This window comes from Phyllostomus discolor, chromosome 3 (assembly GCF_004126475.2).
Source record: "Phyllostomus discolor isolate MPI-MPIP mPhyDis1 chromosome 3, mPhyDis1.pri.v3, whole genome shotgun sequence".
NCBI classification, from domain to species: Eukaryota; Metazoa; Chordata; class Mammalia; order Chiroptera; family Phyllostomidae; genus Phyllostomus; species Phyllostomus discolor.
In genome coordinates, this window is record NC_040905.2 from 27,666,759 (window position 1) to 27,691,683 (window position 24,925).

The 24,925-nt window shown below is 46.6% G+C and overlaps 1 protein-coding gene across 2 annotated transcripts; it reads right to left on the reverse strand.

The window, feature by feature from the left end:
- Positions 1–1,037: 1,037 nt before the first annotated feature.
- ROPN1L (rhophilin associated tail protein 1 like) lies at positions 1,038–21,232 on the reverse strand. Of its 2 annotated transcripts, none has more exons than XM_036020268.1 (6): positions 21,117–21,232; positions 20,768–20,941; positions 17,444–17,567; positions 16,035–16,196; positions 7,595–7,770; positions 1,038–1,219 (listed from the first exon to the last, which is right to left on the reverse strand). In XM_036020268.1, the coding sequence occupies exons 2-6, from the start codon at positions 20,896–20,898 to the stop codon at positions 1,156–1,158; spliced, it is 657 nt and encodes a 218-aa protein (XP_035876161.1). In that variant the 5' UTR covers positions 20,899–20,941; positions 21,117–21,232; the 3' UTR covers positions 1,038–1,155. The 2 variants fall into 2 exon arrangements, with proteins under 2 accessions (XP_035876161.1, XP_035876162.1); XM_036020269.1 differs by having other exon boundaries at positions 20,768–20,922; positions 21,117–21,228.
- Between the last annotated feature and the right edge of the window lie 3,693 nt (positions 21,233–24,925).

The window sequence follows — 24,925 nt, forward strand, 5'->3', positions numbered from 1 at the left end:
GAAGCCAAAGAACTTATATGTACAACCCATAGACATGAACTAAGGGGTGGGGAATGCTGGAGGGTGGGGTGGTGCAGGGCAGAGAAAGATAAAGGAGAGAAAAATATGGGACAACTTAATAGCATAATCAATAAAATACACTTTAAAAAGAAAAAAAGGGCAATCAGAAACTATTAGAAGTTTTAAGCAGGAAAAAAATTGTAAAAGCTTTTAAAAACTCTAAAAGCTACTTGTAAATTTATGAATAATCTCTATGTGTTGTCTATTTACTGGGAGGGTGACCAAAAAAAAGTCCAAATGACCATCTCAAATAAGGACATTTAGTATTGAGATGAAAACACCCTTTAAACATTTCAGTGCAAAAAACAACTCTTTCAGATAACAGGAAAACATTTGAGCCATGCAAAACATGGCCATTAGTTAACTTTGGGTTTTCACGAGTCTTGGAACACTGATAACATTGACTGGCATGGTGACCAATGTGCAGAGAAGCAATGAGCCAAACCATTTCCAAGCTCTCAGAAAAATTATTCAAGATGAATGTATTTCCTTACATTGAGTGTTCTACTGGTTCTAATGTTGTGTATAAGACTGTATATAGGGAATGCAAGTAAAGGATTTGGATGCTTACTCCTGTTCAGTGGACCAATAGTTTGTCCAGTTTGCTTCATGGCCATGGCTGCCCTTTGAGCAACACGAATTCCTAGGCCCGCCTTTCCCAGACAAGACCTAGATTCACCGAAGATGCTCTTCCTGGCCAGTCTTAGGTGCACCCCCAGGGAGTAAAGAGCATCTTTGTCCTGCTGGTCAAGTTTCCAGTGAAGAAAAAGAACGGCCATTTTTAAACTGCCCATCCCCCTCCATACTCTGTAGCTTCCAAAAAGATGGCCTTACTCACCTAAATCATTTTACTGCTGGAAAGGATTTGCCTTTAAGGTTCCTACAAGAACATAATGAAGAGCAATCATTAAATAGACCCTGCCCCCCCAGATGCACTGGTCACATTCCGTTACCACAGAAACTCACACAATGGATGCATGTGGTTAATGACAGGTTGTAATTGGTGCCAAGTTTTTGAAAAACACTCTTTTGACATTAAAATGTGTTCTTCTCTGTATTAGTGGCATATCTTCTGAGTTTTCTGTTTGAGGTTTTTTAAATTTTCCTCTGTGGAATTAAGAAATCCACAAGTCCTATCATGCCATTCTTTCTAGAAGCTCTAAAATAGAAACAGATAAAGACACGTATTAGTAATTTCTCACAATACAATACTAATTTTATGAAACAATATAAGTTAGTATAATTTAAATATAATTTAAATGCAATATAATTTTAAAATTTTACCTTAAAATTACTTATGATCTCTAATCAATAATTCTTACCTCAAAAATTAAAGCATTCTATTTTTTATTTTAAAAATTGGCATTTATTTCTAGGTAAAAAAATCGGTACTAGTCCTAACAACAGCAATCAGACAATAAAAAGAAATAAAAGGCATCCAAATTAGAAAGGAAGAAGGAAAACTGTCATTGTTTGCAGATGGCATGATAGTGTACATAGAAAATCCTATAGACTCCACCAAAAAACTACTCAACCAAGTAAGTAAATTTGGCAAAACAGAAGGATACAAAATCAATACTCAGAAGGCATTTTTGTACAACAATGAAATATCAGACACAGAATCAGGGAAAAAATCCCATTTGATATAGCAACAAGAAAAATAAAGGACCTCAGTTAGGAATAAACCTAACCAAGGAGATAAAAGACCTGTACTCAGAAAACTACACAACCATGAAGAAAGAAATTAAGGAAGACACAAACAAATGGAAGCATGTATTGTGTTCATGGGTCGGAAGAATTAACATCATCAAAATGTCCATACTACCCAAAGCAATTTATAGATTCAACAAAATCCTTATTAAAATACCAATGAAATATTTCACAGATAAAGAACAAACATTTCAAAAATTTGTATGGAACCATACATGACCCCAAATAGCAACAGCAATTTTAAGAACAAAAGAGGAGGGATCACAATACTTGATATCAAACTGTATTACAAGGCCACTGTAATCAAAACAGCCTGGCACTGGCATAAGAACAGATGCATAGATCAATGGAACAGGATAGAGACCTCAGAAACAAACCCATGTCTCTATGGTCAATTAATATTTGACAAAGGGGGCAAAAGTATAAAATGGAATAAAAATAGCCTCTTCAACAAATGGTGTTGAGATATATAGAAAATGAAACTCAACCACCAACTTACATCATATACAAAAATGAACTCAAGATGGATAAAAGACCCTAATATAAGTTGTGACACCATAAAAGTCCTAGAGGAAAACATAGGCAGGAAAATCTCAGATATTCTACACAGCAATATTTTCACCAATATGTGCCCTAGAGCTAGGGACATAAAGGAAAGAAGAAACAAATGGGATCTCATCAAAATAAAAAGCTTATGAATGGCTAAAGAAAACATCAGGAATATGAAAAGGGAACCAACCATATGGGAAAATATATTTTCCAATGATATCTCAGATAAGGGTTTGATCTCCAAAATATATAAAGAACTCACTTGACTCCACTCCAGGAAGACAACCCAATTAAAAAATGGGCAAAGGACCTGAACAGACATTTGTCCAAGGAGGACATACAGAGGGCCCAGAGACATATGAAAAGATGCTCAACATCACTCAGCAGAGATGCAAATTAAAACCACAATGAGATACCACCTCACACCAGTCAGAATGGCCATGATAACCAAATCAGCAAACAAGTGCTGATGAGGTTGTGCAGGAAAGGGAACCCTAGTACGCTGTTGGTAGGATTGCAGACTGGTGCAGCCAGTATGCACCAGTATTTTCCTCCATACTGAGGAAAACAGTATGGAATTTCCTCAGAAAACTGAAAATGGAACTGCCTTTTGACCCAGCAATTCCACTGCTAGGATTATATCCTAAGAACCCTGAAACACCAATTCAAAAGAACCTATGCACCCCAATGTTCATAGCAACACAATCTACAACAGCCAAGTGCTGGAAGCAACCTAAGTGCCCATTAGTAAATGAATGGATCAAAAAACTATGGTACATTTACACAATGGAATTCTAGGCAGCAGAAAGAAAGAAGGAGCTCCTATCCTTTGTGACAGCATGGATGGAACGGGAGAGCATAATGCTAAGCGAAATAAGCCAGGCAGTGAAAGACAAATACCATATGATCTCACCTATAAGTGGAACCTAATAAACAAAACAAACAAGCAAGCAAAATATAACCAGAGACATTGGAATTAAGAACAAACTGACAGTAACCAGAGGGGAGGTGGGAGGGGATAATGGGGAGAAAAGCAGGGAGGGTTGTCAGGAACATGTATAAAGGACACATGGACAAAGCCAAAGGGGAGTAGGAATGAGGGTGGTGAAAAAACACAAATAAAAATTGAAAAAAAGGGAAGAAGAAAAACATTTTTCTTAATGTAATTTCATCATAGTTTTCTATCTCTTGGTGCTCCCACTGACTTGAATTTCAACCTTTTCTTTACTTAATAACGTACTAAATGGCATTTTTTTCTTGCCTTTACTAATCTCTCCCTTGTCTCAGTCACAGTGAAATCCTTTGCTTAAAGAGCTCCATGAAATTAACTAAAAAGCAGCCATCTCAGGACTGTCCATGTTCGATTTTTGTGTCTTTGAGGTTTTGAGTGTTACCTGGCATGGAGATCATCCTGTTCATCTCTGTTTTTGAAGATACTTATTTTTTTAATTTTTGGTATTAAAAGTTTGCACTCTCATTTTAAGATATTGAAAAATATAGAAAAGCATTAAAAAAAATGTTAAAGTAAGCCACAAGCCTGTTATCTGGCGATAGGCATGTTAACTTTTCAGCATAACTGAAATCAGGAGGCTTTGGTTAAAAAGGAATGACGAAGATTTTTTTCAAGGGCCTTAGGGTTTGCACACCAGAAATACAATTAGGCAATACCCAGTGCAGCAAAGAAGAAAGAGCAACTAAGAGTTCTTATGGGGAAATGTACATTCTTGAGAAGAATCAGTTCTGAATTCTTAGTCTCTGGATTGGTCTGAGATGATAATCCCCTAAATGACTGTTGGCCTGCATAATGGATTTCAGGCAGTCTGGGTATGTGAACATTCTTCCCTTAGTCCTGCGGGGGTAATCAGAGGTTTATCTGGAGGTTTCATGCATATATATGCAGGCATTGATGTAGGACTGGCAAGTTCAAAGTTGAAGTTCCCAGGCTTGTTAAAACAGGGATAGAATTGTTACTTCGTGCCCCAACCTACTTGGTGTTAGTTAATTTAGCAGCTTGACTATAGTAATTCTATTTTACTTCTTCTTTCTATTCTTCATGTCAGAAATTTATCTATAAAGAATCACCATGTAGTGTCTCAGGTTCGATTCCCAGCCAGGGTACATTCCTGGGTTGCAGGCCATAACCCCCAGCAACCGCACATTGATATCTGTCTGTCTGTCTGTCTCTCTCTCCCCCCTCCCTTCTCTCCCTAAAAATAAATAAATAAAAATCTTTAAAAAAAAAAGAATCACCATGTAAATGTTACTTTACCCCTTGCTTCTGAGCATTTTTCCGTGTTACTAGCTATGCATTAAAAGTATTGAAATGTTGTTTACCTTTAAAATCAATATAAATCATACATTTGTACAAACTTAACACAGTATAGAAAGGTATAAAATGTAAATTAATCTTCTTAACCCTGAAAGATTATCACCATTAAAAATTGTTTGCCACTCTTCTGATAAAAGTGTTTCTAACTACACAAATGGGCTATTCTACTGTTCTGTATCTTGCATTTTATATTTACTGCTGTGTCTTGAAGCACAACAAATCTGTCTCATTTTAACAACCTTATGGAATTCCCGTGAATGGACGTACCATATTTCACATGCATCCGTCTGACAAATATTCCTCACCTGTCTTTTGTTGTTGTTATTTCAAGTAATACTGCAGTAAACTTTATTTTTTTAAATGCCAAAAAAATCGGCACTGTATTTCAAGGTTTTTCTTTATTGACAACCCAGATTTTAATCACTGATTAACAAAGGTACCCTTCCATTTAAAAATTTAATTCAGTGAAAGTTTAAGAACTGTCTTAAGCCTATGAAGCTTTGGCACTGACAATAGAATCTTTTGATTTTTCTATTTTTAGATATTTTATTTCTTGAACGACAGCAGACATGAGTAAACTTCTATTGTCGACATCAGTAGATACACTGTAATAACACTGAACTATAACAATGTTGATGTGCAGTGCCAGTGGGAAAAATGAGACCTGTCTTTAGGGCTCACATTTTAAAAGTAAAAGGGGCACAGTTAGGAGTGGTTCTAAATCGTATTTTACTGTGAAAAGTAGCGACCTCCTACAGGCCCAGGGGAGTCACACTTGGAGCAGTCTCGCGTGGCTGCCGAGAGAACAGTGGAACATTGGAGAATGACGCCTGTCACCCTGGCCACTTGCCACCCTTCTCCTTAAGCCACGGAGAATGACGGCCAGCTGGAGTTCCTGTCCACAGCTCGGAAGCACCATTAACCAAGTGATGAGAGAAAATCACGGAGTGGAATTTTATGTGGGCTTACGCCTTAGGTAGGACACAGCAGGCCAGGGTCCTTCTGGCAACGAGAGGCTGCTGTAAACTTCCAGTGGCTTCCCCAGCCTCTCAGGCTAGGTCCTGGCAGTGCTACCCCACGGCCGTACCCCCGCCAACCCCGGGAATCTCCTCAGCCAGGGCTCCCGGTTTTCCAGCCCAGCCAGGTGCGAGGATGACACTGGTGGTGTCCCATGGCAGGCACAGTGGGGGCAGCTCTCTTCGAGGGCACAGACTGCCCCCCACCACTCGAGAGGAGGGAAGCGGGCTGAGGGGATGGACCCCGAGTCAGATATGGGAGGCTGGTAGGTCTGGTGGTAGGAGGACACCAGTCCCCCTGCTGTGGCCTGTCAGTGGTGTGAAGGGCAGGCTGGGGGAGACTGGTGACATGCTGGGCAGGGTGCAGATCGCACCAGGCTCCAGGTTGGGCTGTGTCTGCTGAGGGCCTGGGGGCGGCCCAGGAAGGCAGGAGGGGCTGCGGCACAGGTGTGGGAGAAAGAGACCCAGGAGGGACTAAGGGAAGGGTGGCTGCAGAGGAGGAGACTGTGAGCCAAGATGGAGGCCCAAGAGGGCAGAGTGTTGGGCCACCCAAGGGCCTGCTAATGTCAGGAGTGACAGGGAGAGGAATAAAGAACCGAGGAACCACAAGGAAGTGCTTACAAAATTGGCAGATGACAGATGAGAGAAAAGACAGTGGACTATGGAGTCTGGAGGCACAGTCAGGTGCCAGGGGCCTCAGAGGGGATGTGATTTTGAAGGAAGGAGGAGAGGAAATGGGTTGGGAAGGACAAAGAGCGAGGGCTGTGGGGATGCCAGGGTTCTGTCGGGTAGGAAGTGAGGGAGGAGCTGGCCCAGGGCTCAATGGGGCATCCCAGACATGGAAGGTTTTAGGGGAGTAGGAGGGGATGTGCGTCTGGGCAGTGATCGTGCACCTGCCAGGTGGGGCTCCTCAGGGGCCCAAGGGGATGTGCATCCTCCTAGTCCAGCCCCCATCCCTGGGCTCTCTGGCCCTCATGGCCCTGGAGCCCACCTTCTGTCTGGGGATCTGTGTGTCTGGTGTCCCCAGGACTGCAGCCCCACGGGGCACGGGGTGACCTGATCCGTGGACCACATCCCTGGCACAGAGCAGGCACTCTGAGATCATGTGCTGGGGCCCATAGCTCCTGACGGAAGGTGTGAGGCTTGGGCACTTGCGGGCAGTGGCCCAGGAGGTACCAGAAGGCCTTGGAGCACAGCCCCACCCAGTCCCTTCCTTCCTCCCTCCCTCCCTCCCCCGCAGAGCCTGAGGGAGCCGGTCAGTCCTGCTGGTCAGTCCTGCCTCACCCGGAGCCTCCTCCCCTGTAATCAACAGGCTTCCTGGGCTTCAGCCCTCGAGGGGCACCACCACCGCCCACAGGGAGCCTTTTCTGTGCATGCCATGGCCCCCAGTACTCGGGGGGAACAGGGAGCCACCACTGCCCCACCTGCCCTCCAGGCTGCTCTTCCTCTGCACACCCCTCACTAGCTAGCACAATATGGGGCACACAGTCAGCACCCCAAAAATGTTGCTGGAATGGAGGACGAAGCTGCATCAGTGGGCCCAGGCACGCCCCCCACCTGCAGTGCTCCGTTTCTGCGTTTCGTTGTTGAGAAACGAATTCTTTTCAACATGCGATGGTTTTAACCCACTTGACACACTATACTTAAGAATCAAGATAAATTTAGATAAACTTTTCTTAAAGACAGGACTATTTTCTCCCTCTGAAGTCTGAAGAGAACGGAACCCCAGACTGCCCCGAATCTCGTGGGAAGAAAGCTGCCTCCTGCCACAGCTTCCTTGGCACGACTTGGTGACATATCCATGTGAGTGCCTGTCCTTCCCATCACATCACAGCAAGATCGGCCGGGACCCAGGTGTCAGAGATAAGAGGTGGGAGAGGGGAAGACTTCTGATCATCAATATGCCCCCACAGCCCAGAGGGCTACTTACGTGTTTTCCTTTAGAGAGTTAAGGTAGGCCTCCGTTTCCACAGCAGAGGCATCCGAGTCCAGGGACGACAGGTAACGGTAGACGTAACAGAAAGTCTCGAAGGGGATGCGTGCAGGGCCCCCCTCCTCGTCTTTGGTCAGGATCTCACACACGTGCTTCATTGCACTATTCAAGGACTGGAAACCACAAATGGGGGTGGGGAGGGGTGGTAATTAATGCTTGGGTTTCCTAAAACTGGCAGCAAAGACACTAGCAGAATAAATACTCGATTATATTTTATAGAAATTCTCCCAAAGTACACTATGTTCTTGATCTAAATTAAGGACCAGTTGAGTATATACGTGCCATAAAGAAAGAAATAAACAGGAAAAGTTTCATCAGGGTGCAACTGGTCTGAAAAATTTTAACCCATCAATTTTATATTAAAATAGGAGTAACTTTTAAAGTGGGAATATTGATCTCCTTAAAGATACACCTCCCACACCGCTGTCCATGTCCATGGGTGATGCGTGTATGTTCTTTGTCTAATCCCTTCACCTTCTTTCAACCTGTCCCATCCTCCCCCTTCCCTCTTACAGCTGCCAGTCTGTTCCTTGTTTCTGTGCCTCTGGTCCTATTTGCTCGTTAGTTTATTTTGTCCCTTAGATTCCAATTATAAGTGAGATCATATGGTATTTGTCTTTCACTGCCTGGCTTATTTCATTTAGCATGATAGTCTGTCTCCAGGTTCAACCATGCTATCACCAAAGTTCTGGAAGAGGAGGTGCAGTATCATCATCATCATCACTATCTTCTTCAAAGTCTTCACCGTCCCCATCTGTGAGAGGATTGAGGTTCAAAAGTTGGCTGAGCTGCTATCAGCTTTCATGATTCAGCAGCCCCTGCAGATCACAGACACCGAGACGACTCTGGGCTCCCAGAACCCTCACATCTTTGTTTCTAAAGACAGGTCCAGGCTGGGCACAGTGATTGCGTGAAAGGGAGAGGAAGGAACCTACTTTCATCTTGCGAGGTGCCATTCTGTGGCTTCGTGTACATACACATTATCATTCCATATCATCTGAACAGAGTGACTGCTGTGAGGGGGGACCACAGATGTTATGGACTTTATGCTGCCGGGCTGATGACCTGATCCTCGTGGCAGTTTGAGCAGTAACTGCATAAGAGAATCTATGGTAGAAGTACTAGAATACATACCACTCCAAAATCGAAAACAAATACTCAATTATTTTTTAATACACCTAAGCCACTTTGATTAATGCTAGCGTCTCACGGGAAAAATTATCCACCGCCCAGTGTCCACATCTTGGCTACTTCAAAGTCCAGGAGCAAACAGTTAAGGCGCTGCCAACGCCACAGAACAGGCTGTGAGCACCATCTTCTGGCAAAGCTGAAGGTGCAGTGTGGCTGTGTTGTGAAGAGGCTGACAGCCAGCCATGCAGCGGTCATAGGCTGTTACGGCCCAGAGAAGACATACTGTGACTCCCAAGTCAAGGGCAAAGAGGCACTATTGGAGCACATACCCTCAGTATGTAATTGACTTTTTTGATCCTATTTATTTACCTAGCATCTGGGGGACCTTGCTAGTTACATGACAAAGGCCCAAAAAAGACAAAGTGGTTAAGAAACACATGGGAGCATGGAGCTGGGCGTCCAGGTAAGACAAAAGAATGATGGTTGTGTTCCCTGCCAGAGTCACAGTAGAGTCACAGAGACAATGCCCTCTAACCGGGGCTGACGGGAAAACCCGGGGAGGGTGGCGTCTGCCCCCCGAACCTCCGCTGCGTGTTTCCGCTGTTCCTCACGAGGGCCGAGAGTCAATGCCTCGGCAACAAAATAAGGCCAGCCTTAGGCAGGACTAAAACTCTCTAAAGTTTGCCACGGGTATTCAAACCCCACTTATTTGCATGGTTTCTCCCATTTGGAACATCTGTTAATATCTCCCCTGTGTTCAGTGCCCAAAGCTTCTCCATATTTAATCATATCCAAGGTGGGTCTAAAAATAATGTTAAAGCCAATCACAATGAATTTTATATCACTGAAAAACTTATGATGCTATGCTACATATGGTTCTATGTATTTTGATTAATAAATAAATAAATAAAGCTGATTACATAAAGATATTCTTCCTAAGCCAATGCAGAACCCTCCAGCCCCTTTGGCCCCGGAACATACCTAGGGACAAAGCACACTGTTACCAATTAGAGGGGCCACCTGTGAAGGGTGGGGGCTGGCAGGGTCCTGCTGACGCCCACCTGCCCTTTGGACTCTGTGCAGGGCCCGCCTGCCCTTGCTCTGGGCCTTGCCTCAGTTCTGGAAAGCACCCTGCCTGCCTCCCCTGCGCACTGGGCACCTCACTCTGCCTACACCACGCACCCTCACCCCAGCGTGGCTGACATCCTCGACTTGCAGCCCAGGTGACCATCTTCAGGGAAGCCTTCCACCCCACACCACTAAGCCTCCAGAGCACATGACCTATCCCATTCTCCCCTTCAAGCCACTCAAGCCATGAAGGCATGAGGAGACACATTCGGGGTGGGGGGGCCATCGCCTGTGTCAAAGACAGTGTCAGTATTCCAGGAATTTTGTGAGATGGTTGGCCATCTGTGGGCAGGTTGCCATCAGCCACGGTGGGAGCAGTTCTGCCACATCCATGGGCAAGCACTGCAGACGAGGGCCTTGCTCCCAGGGCAAAGCCCCAGCTGTAGGGAAAATCCCGGGACCTGCCTGCCTGCCTGCATCAGTGCCGGTATGGGGAGAGTGCTCTGACCCCCTCAGGGACATGCAAATGGCTGGAGCCAGGCCTGCCTGCCTGCCTGCCTTCCTTCCTTCCTTTCTTCCATCTTTCCATTTCTTTCTGTCTGTCTTTCTTTTTTAAACAATACTTTTGTTTTCTGGCAGTTTCCGGGGGTGAACAGTCTGGACACAACTTAGCTGGTCCCCTCGTCAGGCTCAGTGCAGGTGTGAGCCCGGGCTTGGTTTCCACGCAGAGGCTCCGTTGCTGAGGGAACCAGTGGCAGCCTCACCCTGGCAGTGGGCAGAACTCATTTCCTTGTTGCTGTACGCTCGTCTTGCTGAGACTGGCTGGTGGCTGCCCTCAGCTCCAGCAAGCCTCCCGCAGGTCCTGGACACGTGACCCTCTCACAACGTGGCCACTTGTTTCCCCAGTGCTCCAGGAGCTCCACCAGGTCCTCCCAGTGCACTTGTAAGAGACAGTGGGAAAGAAGGTAGGTTCTTGCACAGGATGAAGCTTCTGAGAGCTTGACAGGGCACCCCCCTTCCTCCTCACAGTAACCCTGTGAGGTGGCCCAGAGAGGCAGAGTTACTTGCTCAAGGTAAACCAGCCAGGAGCAGAGGCAGGCACTGCTGAGAAGCACCACACTCCCCCGCGCAAACAGCTGCTGGGCTGGCTCAGGGAGGGAAGGGTGGGGCAGACACTGGGCCACATTCCCAGGATTCCAGGCATTGGGCTGCAGGGGATGAAGGCTGGGCAGAACAGACGCTGCCGTCACTGACAGCTGGGACTCAGGGCAGGGCGGAATGTGGGTGGAGAGCAGTCCCCAGCCCAGAGATGCTCCAGTGGGAGGGCCACTTGTTCACTGCACTTCCATAAGGAACGGCGAAGCCGTCCTCTGCAAGGCTGTGCTGGAGAGAGGACTTGCTGAAATTGAAGCTGTGTGTTTTACAGTGTGTGTTTCTTGCAGGAAACTTTGCCAAGGCATGTTATTACGTGGGACTTTACTTTTGCATCTGACACCAGTGGCAGGGGGCCGGCGAGCAGCAGGCAGACGAGGTCTGTGTGACGGGAGGTCCCAACACTCCGGAGGAGGAGGTATTTAAGGAAAGAAACCCATCCAAACATCCTGGCATCCCTGCCTTCCGCAAAGGCACGATGACATTACCGGTGCTAACATTTCTGACAGTAAGATTTGCAGTAATTTTTACATCCAAAAGAAATCATAAAGCAACTTGCTTGGTTTTGCACTGAGGGTTGTTTCCTATAAACAGATTTCTGACTCCAGAGGGCGGTGGGCAGTCAGGCTTCTTGCTCACAGCCTCGGCAGGCGGCCGCCTCTGACTTCCTGCGGTTCCCTGTCAGGGACCTAAGCCCTCCCGGGGAGGGGGTGACTGACCCACGCGCTTTGTTCTTGGCCAAGCGCTCTCGCCTGCCCAAGCCACCATCCGAAACCGAAGCGCAGACGCGCGAGAAACACGGGCACGGAGGCGTCTGTGGCTCCTGAGCCTCTTCCACGTGCAGGTCTACGGAATTCTTCAATTTCAGAGCTTTAGTTGCCGTCGGGATGACGCACAGAACCACCTCACCCAACCCCACGAAGCGCCCCTTTTAGCGAGCATGGAAATAAAGATGAGAACAATGTCTCACCCGACCCCTTTAGACAAACTAAGAACAAAGAAGGTCTTGCTCCCGAGGTGCGGCCCGACTGCGCTCAGGAGGCTGACAGATTTAATGTCAGACTGTGGCATCAACCCCAGCTCTCATTCTTAGAAAGCCTGTGAGCTGCTTCATTTCGTTTTCTTATCCTCACAGGACTTCTGGTTTAAGGCGCTGTCCTGGGGCTTGTGGCAGGTGGGGGTGGGAGACCCACATTCTCCGAGGGGCTGGGACACGGCCCCAGAGTGAAGCCAATCTGCTCAGGCTGGACACTGCCCTTGGCACTGTCCAGGAAAGGGGTGGAGGGACCAGCATGTCCAGTGTCCACCATCGTGTATGGACTGGATGGGAGCACAGTGACAGCACCAGTGGAAAGCGTACCCCAGCTCTCCTCTTCCCCACAGAGAGAGAGACTTGGGCCCGCCAATGGGCTGACTGGTACTGGGGACAGGCAAGCCCAGAAACCCCAGAGCGGCCCCTTCCTCTCTGTCACCACACAGGTCTGGGCGGCGGCCCTCACTTACTGAGGGCGGAGGGCAGCTGTCCCAGGAACAGGCTCCGGAGGCCAACTGGGGCACGCTGAGTGGAAGGCAGTGGGAAGTAAGCGAGGATGCCCCCTCCACCCCGGGGCAGGCGCCACCAGCGATGTTCTTAAGCATTAAAGTGGTGGATGAAAATTTTTGGTTTTGTTTTTTTTAAGCCTGGGGGTCATTTTTGGAGCATCAGAAAATTGTGAGCCAAGTCCCCCATTCCCTACACACACTGACTGAGAAAGCCACGATGACATGACAGGGCCACCGATGGTGCTGCAGGAATGTAAAGGTGCAGGTCACAACATACAGGTGTGATCCTTCCACCAGGTAAGCACACGAGGCACTGGGCGGGAGGGCAGGAAGCCCTCACCCAACCTGCCACCACACCCGACCTGCCTGGGGCAGCCCGTGGGGCCCCTGACCCCGCCTGCAGCACAATGGCCAGAGCAGAGCTCAGCGCTCGGAGAGGTAACAGGATGTCAGCTCCGAGGCCCAGGGGTGTGGGCCTCTTGCCTTCACTCTGGAATCCTCAGTGGGCAGAGCAGGGCGCAGCACAAACCGGTGCCCCACACAGGGCGGTGACGGCATGGGGGGATGGGTTGCAGTCTCTGTAGAAACCTTAAACTTGGTTCATCTGACTAAAGTGATTTTTAAGAGAAACTCTGGAGCACGGAGAAAGTATCGGCCGTAAGCCAGGCAGACGACGAGGCGGCGGCAGCAGGATCAGCATCCGCTGTGGATGCACAGAGACTAGATCCCAATTTTACAGAAACCCTAGATGAAACAAGAGGCAGCAGTCCGTTCTCAATTACTCCTCCTTGTCTTGCTTCACTTCTTCATTTCCTCCTTTTTGAAGGTCTTTTTTTTAAGCATAAAGATAAATGTTAAGATGCCAAACTACACCACGAATCATCCTCTGGAAGTCACAGCTTCAAGTCAGTGCACTTCCAAGCTGCCCTGCCAACGTGGGTATACAGTGGCATCAATAAGGGGAATCCCTGCCTCTGCATCCGAGCCTGCTTCCGGGGGGGCCTCCCCGCCCCTGCCGCCCCTGCTGCCAACAGCTGTTTGAACTCATCTCTGCACTGTGCAGGGCGGGGCAGCCCAGGCGTGCCAGCACCCCACCCCCCCCACTCTGCCCCCAAGTCTTGCACACTTGAACTTCATCCCTGACAGCAGGCAGGGGCCATGACTTTCCACAGCAGGAAGGGGCTGTAGGGGAGAGGTAGGGCAAGGGCCGACAGTGAACCCAGCCACGGTAAGGGCTTAGTTAGGGGACAGAGCTGGACCCACATCGCCTGCTACAGGAAGAAGACAGGCCTGCTGCTGTTTCCCACCCCTCCCCCAGGATGCAGTGTAGAAGGTGAAGCTCCATCCTTGACAAGGTGACTCCACCTAGTGCCACGCACTGCACATGGATACGAGGCCCAGTCTGCCAAACCAGATCCCTTGCGGTTTTAAGTCTGGGGCTTCGTTTTCACAATCAGGGAGATAGACATTACAAAGATGGATCCCAAAATATGAAATATTCTGCTTTCTCATCAAAACTAAGAGGCACAAACCCATAAACATTAATTCATATGTTCGAGACTAATTTCATACTACTAAAATCTTGCTTTCACAGAGTTCCAGAGAAACCAAGCAACATGAAATTTTTAAATACTTAAATGTACTTGTCCTACAACACCCCATTGGGATCCCACTCCCCCGGTGACCCCGATGCTGTCTTTCCTACTTGTCAGTCAGTGTCCAGCCCTCGGCACAATGAGCCCAGGGCTGACCCCCCTCTCCGTGGCTGACCGGGGACACTGCCTCTGGGCAGTCACACAGCAAAACTGAGCAACATTAGGCAGCCACCGGCCCGACCCCTGACCTGACGGGGCTTTCGGGGTTTCTCAGCTGCAGCCATCAATAGGCAGCGAATTGCAGCGTGTCCCCACAGAAGGTGTTACACGGCAGGGGAGGTGACCTACACCCACCTGTAATGACACGGGTGGATAACTGTAGAAATCCAACTGGGAATGAAAAAGTCCCAGAAGATTACTACAGCACAATTATCTTTTCATAACTATAAGCAGAACTACAATAAGGTATTTCTCGGGGTATATACGAGGTCTGTCCAGAAACTATCTCGCCATGCACTATGAAAAATAGAGACGTTAATTGAAGAAGATACAAGAAACATTGTACAATGATGCCTCAGTCCCCTTCAAAGTAGGCGCTTTGGGACCTCGCACAGTTCTCCCAATTGCCACCAGCTGCCCCATCGTATTTCCCTAAGTCTCGTCGATGCTCTGAAATCTCTTGCCTTTCAAAGGTGATTTTCGTTTTGGGAAAAGCCAGAAGTCACAGGGCGCCAAATCTGGGCTGTAGGGAGGCTGAATCACCTCAGTGATTGGATGTTTCGCCAAAAAACTCTGCACAAGACGTGATGCATGAGCGGGCATGGTGTAGTGATGAAGCTGCCGACCCCCAGCTGCCCAGACCTGCAGCCTCGTACATCATCCGACCAGGTTCCGCAGAGGAATGTTCAAGCTTAACGCAAAACCTGATGTAGATTCACTGTTCTACTCGCTCAATCATTTTGAATGCGACGGCCACACAGTACACATGCTCACTCGATGACATCTAGTGCCCCCACCAACTAGAAAGTGAAGTCATCATTATTCACAATGCACATTCCAGTCCACTCTCCTTGGCTATAGGTTATATCAGTGTCGCACAAATTGTTATTATATTAACAATGGCTGGACTTCTGGACAGACCTCGTATACGTGATAAAGGGGAAATGTGAGAGGCAGGAAAGCCTGCCTTTGCAGGGGGTTGGTTACTGTCAGTGCCAGTGATCATGTCAGGTGGTATTCCGTAAAGGAATTTTTAAAAATTAAAACTGAATCAAAGAGGCTCATGCATGGACCCAAGATGAGTGTGAACCAGGAAGTGACTGACCTCCTAGGCTCACAAACCCCTCACCTGGGAAACAGTAGGGTCATCTGGGTCTTCACTCCTAAGTCCTTGGGCCATACTCTAACATCAGCAGAGCTGTACTGTACCTGTTAGTTACTAATAATACATTTTAACTGAGGTATAAAATAATTCTGTGCTTCTCTCCATAGATTAGGAAAACATGTTATCTTTGCCAAATGATGTGTAGTTTAATAGAAAGTCATTGATGCATTTTTTTCTAGAACCTAAATACAGTTTAACGGCACCCAAATATTTTATCTGCTGCTGACATCTTTCGGTGTGTTGGGAACGAGGTGCTAACCAACTGAGCTACCTGGCCAGGGCTACTGTTAACATCTTTTAAATTGAGATATTCATAAGCATTCAACTTCTGTAGGTTAAAATAACCATAATCCTGAAAATACATTAGGTATCTGAAAAACATTGCTTTTCTGAGACAAAGTCACTAAAGTAATGTGATTGCTTCAGTCACTGAAACACCTAAGTTATTTTTCAGGCAGGCCTGTGATTACACAGAATTATCAATACGCTATTTCTGGATACATACCCCACCAAGCATGCTACATCCAAGCGCTAAAAACTTCATCCACTCAATCTTGTGTTCACAAGGATCCAACTGCAGGATGGCTCTGAATTTTTCGACTGGCAGGCACAAATTTTTCCATTTCTGCTCAAGGTCGGCTAATTCCACATATTGCTTGTGGCTACACTGTTTAGAAAACACAGCATAATTTATATAAGCTTTAAACTCCACAAAACAATATGATGCTGTGAATACTTGCACATACCCCAAGTAGCCAACCCCACGCAGGGACCGGGGAACTCGGAATTCACGACCCAGTGAATTAGCCCTGGGGAGGGAAGGGGGGTGCGTGCGGTGGGGGAGACGCACGTGCGGGGAGGGGGACAGCGAGCTCGGCGACACCTCACTTCTTAAGCAAGGACTATGAGGCAAACGTGGCACAGCGCTGTAACCTCATACACCGGGCGTGCTGATATTGGGTGTACGATTCTCTTCCGATAAAAATGAACTTCCATAAATAAAAACATTTAAAATCCAACCCCATAAACATGTAACAGTTACAGGGGAGAAATCTTAAGACTGAAAATAAATTTATACCTCCTACTATTTTAAAACATGGGTCACTTGAGTGATCTGCTAGTACTGCTCTGCGTGTAAAGCTTTGGGCAATACTGGCACGTCTTTTCCCAAGCTACCCCGTTTCGATGGCTATTCATCTTCCCTTACCTCAAAATCTAAAATGAGCACTATGCTGTACACCTGAAACTAACCTAATATTATATGTCAACTGTAATTTAAAAATAAAAAATTATCTTTAAAAATGAGTAATGGGGACCAGTCACTTTAAAAATCAAGGTTTACCCTTGGTGTCGTTTTTTAGCAACATGACCCAAGCACTAGCCCCAAAGCTGGTGGAGTTCTCCTGAACTGGTTCCTTTAAAAGCCAGCAGGTGGGCAGGGAGGAAACTTGCCCAGGGCTGTCAGGGCAGGGCCAGGCCCAGGCTGTCTGGAGGGTTGGACACCAGCCCTCCCCCCAACCCCCTCCCCAGGACAGCCGTCCTCCACTCGGTCACTTTAGCACACACACAGCTTCCATGGACACACCTTCACATTGTGGCCCCCATGTCTCAAATGTCATACTTTCACATTTTTAGACTTTTATTTCAGTCTTGTAGCATCTAAGCATTTTAATCTGGTATTTAAAAGAAATTACACTTCACTTTTCTACTATCTAAGCCTGAGTAACTATTTTGGGTTCTTTCAACTAGAGATAGGCACTGAATTCACCGAGTTCTCCTCAAGTGAAACTCAAAGGGTTATGGCGGGGAAAGCACCGTGCAAGGATGCCAGCGGTGGTGGCTTCCGCCAGGCACTGGCGGACGGCAGGGCTTTTGCTCGAGTTAAGCTGGCTGGTACTACAAACCCTCTGATACCTGCTTGTGCAAAACTTTCAGCAGCCCCTGAGTCAGGCCGGTGTCTGTTTTCTGAGTGGCCACGGGCATTTCAATTCTGTCCTTTACAGGCAGTGGATCTCCTCTTGACAAAGCTGAAAAATACCTAACAAACAACAGAGATCTCTGAAGACTCAGCAATACACAAAAAGCATTTCAATTAACAATTCATGCACTTTCTTAAACGAACCCTGCGCCCAACAGTGATTGGGGAGTAAAGCGCTGGAGTCTGAAGGCGCAGGTCCGTCCCCACGCCTCCACTCAGCTCCCCTACTGCCCGCCCCCTCCGCTGCCAGTCTCTGTCTGCAAGCCCAGGACAGCGACTGTGCCTTCTGGGCCTTGCCATTTTTCCAGGGGCTGGAGTGCAGGCTTCGCTGCCCATTCGACTCTAAGGCACGCAGGTCGGGGCTGCCCTCTATCTGCGCCACCGGGAAGGGTTGCGTCACTGTGCTAAGGCAGAGGCTGCCCCTCCCCTCCCCTTCACTCTTCCTGCCTGGTTTGTTCTTTTGTTTATTTTTCTAGTATTTTCCCCTTAACTGCTCCTTTCTGGACCCCAAATATTGCTGCTTATATGGGCGACAAGAGAGGACACAGAAATGTTTGGGGCAACAAGTCAAGAGAGGACGCACACCCAGCCTCCGGCTGGGGGGAGGGAGGCGGAGGAGGGCCGGGCGGGTTCTTCTGCAAAACTCACTTCCCTTCGGGCCAGCGTGCTGGAGGTGGCCACAGGTGATAGTTTAAAGGATATGAATAATTAGAAACATCTCTGCATATGTAATAAAATGTAGATAAAAAGGCAGTTGATAAGGCTAAAACAAATTTTATATCGACCCCTTTCTCTCCACCCCTCAAATTCAACTTTGTTTTCACGCTTTTAAGACAACTCCAGTTATCTCCCGTTTGTTTAATGGTTTGAGGGGGAATCAAAACAAGGCAGCGGAGAGTCGGACAAATGCGGACCTCGCGACCTAAGGTGCCAAGCTGACTGACGCGTGCTTAGCTTTGTTCCTAATGAGGGTTTTCGCCTGCCTCACGGACTTTATTCTTCACAGCCTACCAAATCCGACCCGAGCTGGATGGAGCCTGCAGAGCAGTGGTTCTCAACAGGGGGCGATCTGGGTCCTCCCCCTTCCTGAGAAGGTGCTGACAGTTCCCGGGGATATTTTGGTTGTGACCACAGGTGGTGGGTGGTGTTACCGCCATCTAGTGGGTACACACTAGGATGCTGCTAGGGATCCTATGCCCCCACCTTTCTCTAACCCTCAAAATGGTCCCAGCCATAGTGTCAAATGAGCCAAGACAGAGAAAGCCTGCATTAGTGACAAGACCAGCTTGTGTTAAGCTCTGTTAGTTCCCCGGAGGCATGTGTGAGCGAAAGTAGCCTTTTAGCACTCAACCAATTCTGGCTTCCATCCTACTGCATGATGCACAATTGCTCGATGACACAATAAGGCACAGCCAACTCACTGTGACATCACAGCAAAGTACACAGGCTGGGGGGCAAAGCTGTATGTCCTACCTTTGCCGCTGGCAAATCCCATTTGAAAAGAATGCTAACCTTGAACGTGCACTTGAGTCCTCCACAGCAGTTACTTCCATACGCACCCTGGTTTTCTGCTCTCTTTTTATTTTTTATTTTGTTCTTCTTGACACAGGCCCTTTGTTCACATGCTGTGTCCTCATCTTGGAATACCAATCTTTGCCTCGAAATCTTTCAAAGACCAATTCATCTTGTTCTGAACAACATTCTAACAGATTCTGTGCTGAGAGACCTGGGACACCTCCGGGTCCACTACACACACATTGCTTAATGAGTGATGCTCATCTTTTCTCCTAAATTCTAAACTTAGTTCCATGGAACATTCAGAAAGTTCTCAATTAAGTCTTTTAAAGGGAAGCTTAAAGTAGTAGTTGTCTCTAAAGCATTACCAAATATAATTTAATGTTCCAAGAAAATTATTAAATCTTAGAATGTTGTAGAGTACCAATAAATCTTATGAGTCCCAACTATCTTTTATTTAGGCCATGATTTTTCCGAGCAAAAACCTTCGGAGAATATTTCAGAAGCAATTGCCAGAAGTGTTTGTCAGAAAGCAAAGCACCAGGTACACAAGCAGGAGCCTCGTGTGGGAGGTTCAGTGGGGGCCCCAGGGATGTCTACGTCCTAATCATGGAAACTGTGGGTCTTATTTTGCATGGTAAAAGGAACTTTGCCTGTTATGTAAGGATTTGGAGGTGGAAAATATTATACTGGGTCAGCTGGATGGTTCCTAAATGTAATTGCCAGTGTCCTTAGAAGAGGCAGACTTGAAGATGCCATACTGCTGGCTTTAAAGACAGAGGAAGGGGGCATGAGCCAAAGAATCCAAGGAATGAAACTCTAGAAGCTGGGGAATCCCAAAGACAGATTCCCCCTCCAACCTCCAGACAGAGCAAGGCCTTGCCAACATCTTGACTTTAGCCTGGTGAAACTGATTTTGGACTTTGGGCCACCAGAACTTTAAGAGAATAAATATGTAATTTTAAACCATCAAATTTTGTGCACTAGTCACAGGAAACTAATTCACCTTGGTTATATAGTTTAGAGGTCAGCAAAATTTTATATGCTAGTTACTAAAACATTTTGGTTGCATTTATACTGATTCTTATGAGCATAAAATTGAGCTTCTAAATCTGTTGAAAAAGAACAAAGAGTTTTCCTGTAAAATCAAAAGGGTTTATTTTAATGGTTCTAAGGTCTGTTGACTTGTAACTTTAAAGTTAGGAATGACTGTTGCTGGAAATAGAAAGCTTGCCACAAAAAGTTTTGAAAGCTCAGTTGCTGTCAACTAAGCTGGACACAGTTGAGCCTTATGGCAGCCTTGGGCTGAGAACCCCAACAGGACTTCGGTCGTTCCCAGTCAGCCAGTACCTAGCCCTGGGAGGATACCCTGAGGAGGAGGAACATGGCCACAAGATTCCCTCTGTCTGTAATTGTTGTGTTACCACAATGAAGAAACTTTATACCCCAAGCAAATGCTTTCTAAATTTTACTCTATCTGCGTAAACATCACTCTCCAACAACAGAACTGTTATTACTCTGTAGATAAGTGAGCATTGTACAGTAATTTCTAGTCCCACAGTCAATAAACCACGATGCTTCCTAGATAGAATACTTAGGTGTAGGTAGCACCGATGCTAAAGTGAAGTCTTGCCGATACTCTAAGCGTTCTGGGCGTGGGACCACCGCTCCAGAAAGGAGGATTCACTAGCTCGCCTGGGCACGCGGACCGCGGGCTTTTCCAGGCACTGGTCCCGGGTACTTACCCCGCGGACCACTGCAGCACGTCCGCGGGCTGGGTGCGAATCGCTGCCTTGGTAAATTGCTTCAGGATGTCGGGTAGTTCCGGGGGAATGTGGATCTGCTGAGCGCAGAACATGGTGTCGGGAAGCGGCATCGCTCTCCAAAGATCAGGATCAGGCTGGAAAGATCAAGGTATGCTGCGGCGGAGGAAAGGCGGAGAGTTGCCCGTCTGCCCTCCCCCAGGTTTGGACCCTGGCCAGGGTAGGTAGTTTGGGGCGAGACCGGAGTCCGGAATCTGGGTCCGGGCCGGGGTCTGGGATTTGGGATTCGCAGAGAGGCGGGTTTCGAAGGGCGGGGACCACGGGGACCCACCCGCTCCTCCTCAGGCTCCTCGAAAAATGAGGGCCAACCGCCCCCTCTAGCGGCCAAGACCCAGCTGCACCGGAGCGCAAGCCGGCGCAATTGTTGCGCAGCAGTAACCAGGCAACCGGGACGCGCGGGCGGCCCCGCCCGCTAGCGCTGCGCACGCGCACACGCCTCTGGCTGAGGGTGGGCTGTGGCCTGTGGGTTGTCCAGGAGGCAATGCGCGTGCGCAGCGTGGCTTCGGCTCCACTGCAAGAGCTGATCGTTTCATTTAGGAGAAAAGAGCCTGCTAATCGCTTTCCCGCTGCCGACAGTGAGAAGCGAATTCACAAAGGCCACCACCACCCCCCTTGCTCTAGCAACTGGGAACTTAAGGACGGGTGACTCGGTTTCTCCTTTTTTGGAAGCCGTTAAAGTCACGAGGGGTGATCCGTGCAGTCAGCGTGAGCCTCCCTGAAGGAATCTGGCCCTTGCCTTCCTCAACTGCCTCGTTCATCCTGCACGGGCCCCTGGCAGCCTGTCCAAACGACGTGGAAGTGTCGGCGCCTTGAAGCGCTTGCTGTTCCTGTTGCCCAGTTGTTTCGCCTTAGTAAGCTCATTCTTCAGATCTCAGTTTATTAGTTACTTAAGAGTTTAGACAGTGGGTAGTTTCCAGCCAAAAGATTCTGTTTAACTTGGTTTCCCAAAGCAGGGTGGTTGAGCCACTCTGGGTGTAGGAGAAAATAAGCCACCTCTGATTGAACCACTTTAAGTGGAAGGATAGAAGAAATTGTTCCGTCCTGGCGGGTGCTGATCAGAGCAGCATAAAAGCTGCCCGCCCTGGCTGGCGCCGCTCAGTGGATTGAGCCAGGGCTGTGAACCAAAGCATCGCAGGTTCGATTCCCAGTCAGGGCACATGCCTGGGTTGTAGGCCACAGCCCCCAGCAACCCCACATTAATGTTTCTCTCTCTTTCTCCCTCCCTTCCCTCTCTAAAAAATAATAATAATAAATAAAATCCCTCTAAAAAAAAGGTGTGAACCCTGGTTTAGGGGACATCCTGGCTGGCTGCTTCAACTGCCCCTGACACCCATACTGAATGAAAGAGGCCCCGAGACGCACCTACCCTTGCTTACCTCTGGACAGGAAGATGGAGAATGAGAGTGAGCTATTTCCAGGAGGGTCCAATAACAAACCCTCCTTCCCTCCCTAAAGTCATCAAGCCCCAACCATGACTCCTCTACCTGGCCAATGTGTCCACCAAATAAATACACGTTTTCAAATTAACAGCTTTAGCAAAAACTGAAAATAGTCACTAATGTTGAGGACGATAATGGGAAAACAAGGTATCTCATACAACAATTGTTGAGAGAGGAGTAAATTAGTACATTTGGGGGGCAATTTGGCACTTGAAAATTTTTTGATGACTTAGCAATCTTACTTCTAGGAATTTATCCTACAGAAATTCTAGCCTAAGTATATGAAGTAAAAGGGACAAAAATGTTTACCACAGCATATAATAAAATGGGTTAACTAATTCTTTCAGAAAAGTTAAACCCATATTCTTATCCACACAATAGAGTACAAGTTAGAATTTTTCAGTGGGATAGCTACTTAAGTGCTGACGTAAGATGTTTGTAAAATATACTGTGAAAGAAAGCACGGTGTAGAGCAGTCTGTGGAGCACTCTCCTGTACTGTGATCAAAGGGTCTGTGGGTGTGGGTTTACACACAGAGACGGTCTGGGAGCATATGCTAAACCACTGACGGTGGTTACCTCTGGAGAATGACACAGAGCTTTCTGGTTTCATTTTAATCATAATACATTATTTTGATTCTGATTTATTCATTTACTTAACCATGTTGAATACCAAATATGTCCCAAGGACTGTTCTAGAATACAGTAATAATTCCCAACTAGTTTTTTGTTTTTAATCTCTGGCACTTACACCCAAGTGAGGGAAAACACGCAATATCAACAAAATAAATAAACCCTATAGTATGTTAATAGATATGAAAGAAAAAAATACAGCAGAAGAGACAAAATACCTCCCTAAAAATGATGCTTCAGTAAAAAAAAATGAGGTTGGGGAAAGCCTGGATAAAGAGCATTAAGGCATGGCAAACCGCCAAAGCAAAAGGTCCTGAGGTTTCACCTGTTCTAGAAAAGGGAGGCTGGAGCAGTAAACACAGAGTGTGATAGATCAGAGAGGGTGTGGACTTACGAAAAATTCTGTTCTGATTGATTCTATCTTCTCAGTGAAACAGGAATAGAAGTCATCAGCCAAAAATGAGAAAGGAGAAAAAAGCGGCACTCTGAGGGGGAAAGGTACGAAATAGTCCAATAGGGAGCCGATATGAACACGGTATTACTTTTTGAAATTGAGGTGCAATAAATTGCATAAGTTTGAAGTGTACAATTTGTTTCGACATATGTAGATATGGCCATACCAGGACCCCATCAAGATAGGCAACACAACATCCATCACCCCCATTTCATCATCCCCCTGGAAATCCCTCCAAGTCCCTCCTCACCACCCCCACTGATCTTTCTATAGCTTTCTGTTGGTTACTTGCGTTTTCTAGAATTTTACTGAAAGTATTCAGTACATTTTTGGTCTTTCACTTAGCATAGAGATTTGTGAATGTTGTGTATATCAATAGTTATATTGATATAACTTGCTGTTCATTGTATGGATAATCATTTACCCATTCACCTGTTAATGAGCATGTGGATGCTTTAGGCTATCACAAATAAGAGTACTATGAACACTTGGGTGCAAGTATTCGCATGGGCTTATGTTTTCTTTTCTTGGTAAACAACTAGGAGTGGTGAGTACATATTTTAACCTTTTAAGAAATGCCCAACCATTTTTCACATTAGTTGTACCACTTTCTATTCCCTCCAGAGTACAAAGAGTCCAAGTTCCTCCACACTCTCACCAACGCATGGCACCATCATTATTTTTAAGTTTAGCCTAATAGGTATGTGGTGGCACCACATTGTGGTCTTTAACGTGCATTTTCTGAATGACTAATGATGTTGAACAGCTTTTGCATGTATTTCCCATCTGTATACCATCTTTAGCCTTTTTAAATATTCTGCCCATTTTTTAAATCAGCAAATAGGTTTTCTTACGATAGTATTTTTACATTTCTTTATTCTGAATGCATGTCCTTTATCAAAAAAATGTTTGGCAAATATTTTCTGCCACTCCATGGCTTGTCTTTTTGTTCTCTCAACAGTATGTTTCAAAGAGCAATTTCCAATTTTGATAAAGTCCATTAAATTTTTCTTCTATGGATTGTGCATTTGGGGTTGTATCTAAATCTATGACTAACCCAAGGCTGAACATTTTTCTTCTTCTAGAAGTTATATAGTTTGGAGTGTTATATTTAGGACTCTAATTCATTTTAATTATTGCATACACTGAGATATGGATCAATTTTTAATTTCACACCGGGATGTCCCATCATACCAGCACCTTTTGTTTGGCTGTCATACCTTTGACAAAATCAGCCATCCATACACATGCAGGTGTGGGTCTCTTTCTAGACCCCATTCTGCTCCATCAGACCGATGGATTTGTGCAGTTAGCAGAAGGGGTTCATCAGTTCATGCAAAAAAACAAAGTGGATGAATGAATGGGCTTCGTGAATGAAGCTTCTTATCCTACATTAGTTACTGAACAAACAAGAAATACACATCTACCTATGTTACCTATGTAACATTTCAGAAAGATGATTAAACAATGTGAATCGCAAGGGACCTCCACCCCAGTTCCTGTTGACTGAGTAGGGCAAAGTGTGGGACCGAGCGGAAGCAGACTGCAGGAGGTC

What these genes read in the sequence shown, in the direction of transcription:
- ROPN1L (XM_036020268.1), bottom strand. Translation starts at nt 20,898, where the DNA reads ATGCCGCTTCCCGACACCATGTTCTGCGCTCAGCAGATCCACATTCCC. An exon ending in GATGTAGCATGCTTGGTGGG is followed by an intron (nt 7,771 to 16,034) that starts GTATGTATCCAG and finishes TGTGGTTTCCAG; the next exon opens with TCCTTGAATAGTGCAATGAA. An exon ending in AACTCTCTAAAGGAAAACAC is followed by an intron (nt 1,220 to 7,594) that starts GTAAGTAGCCCT and finishes TTTCTATTTTAG; the next exon opens with AGCTTCTAGAAAGAATGGCA.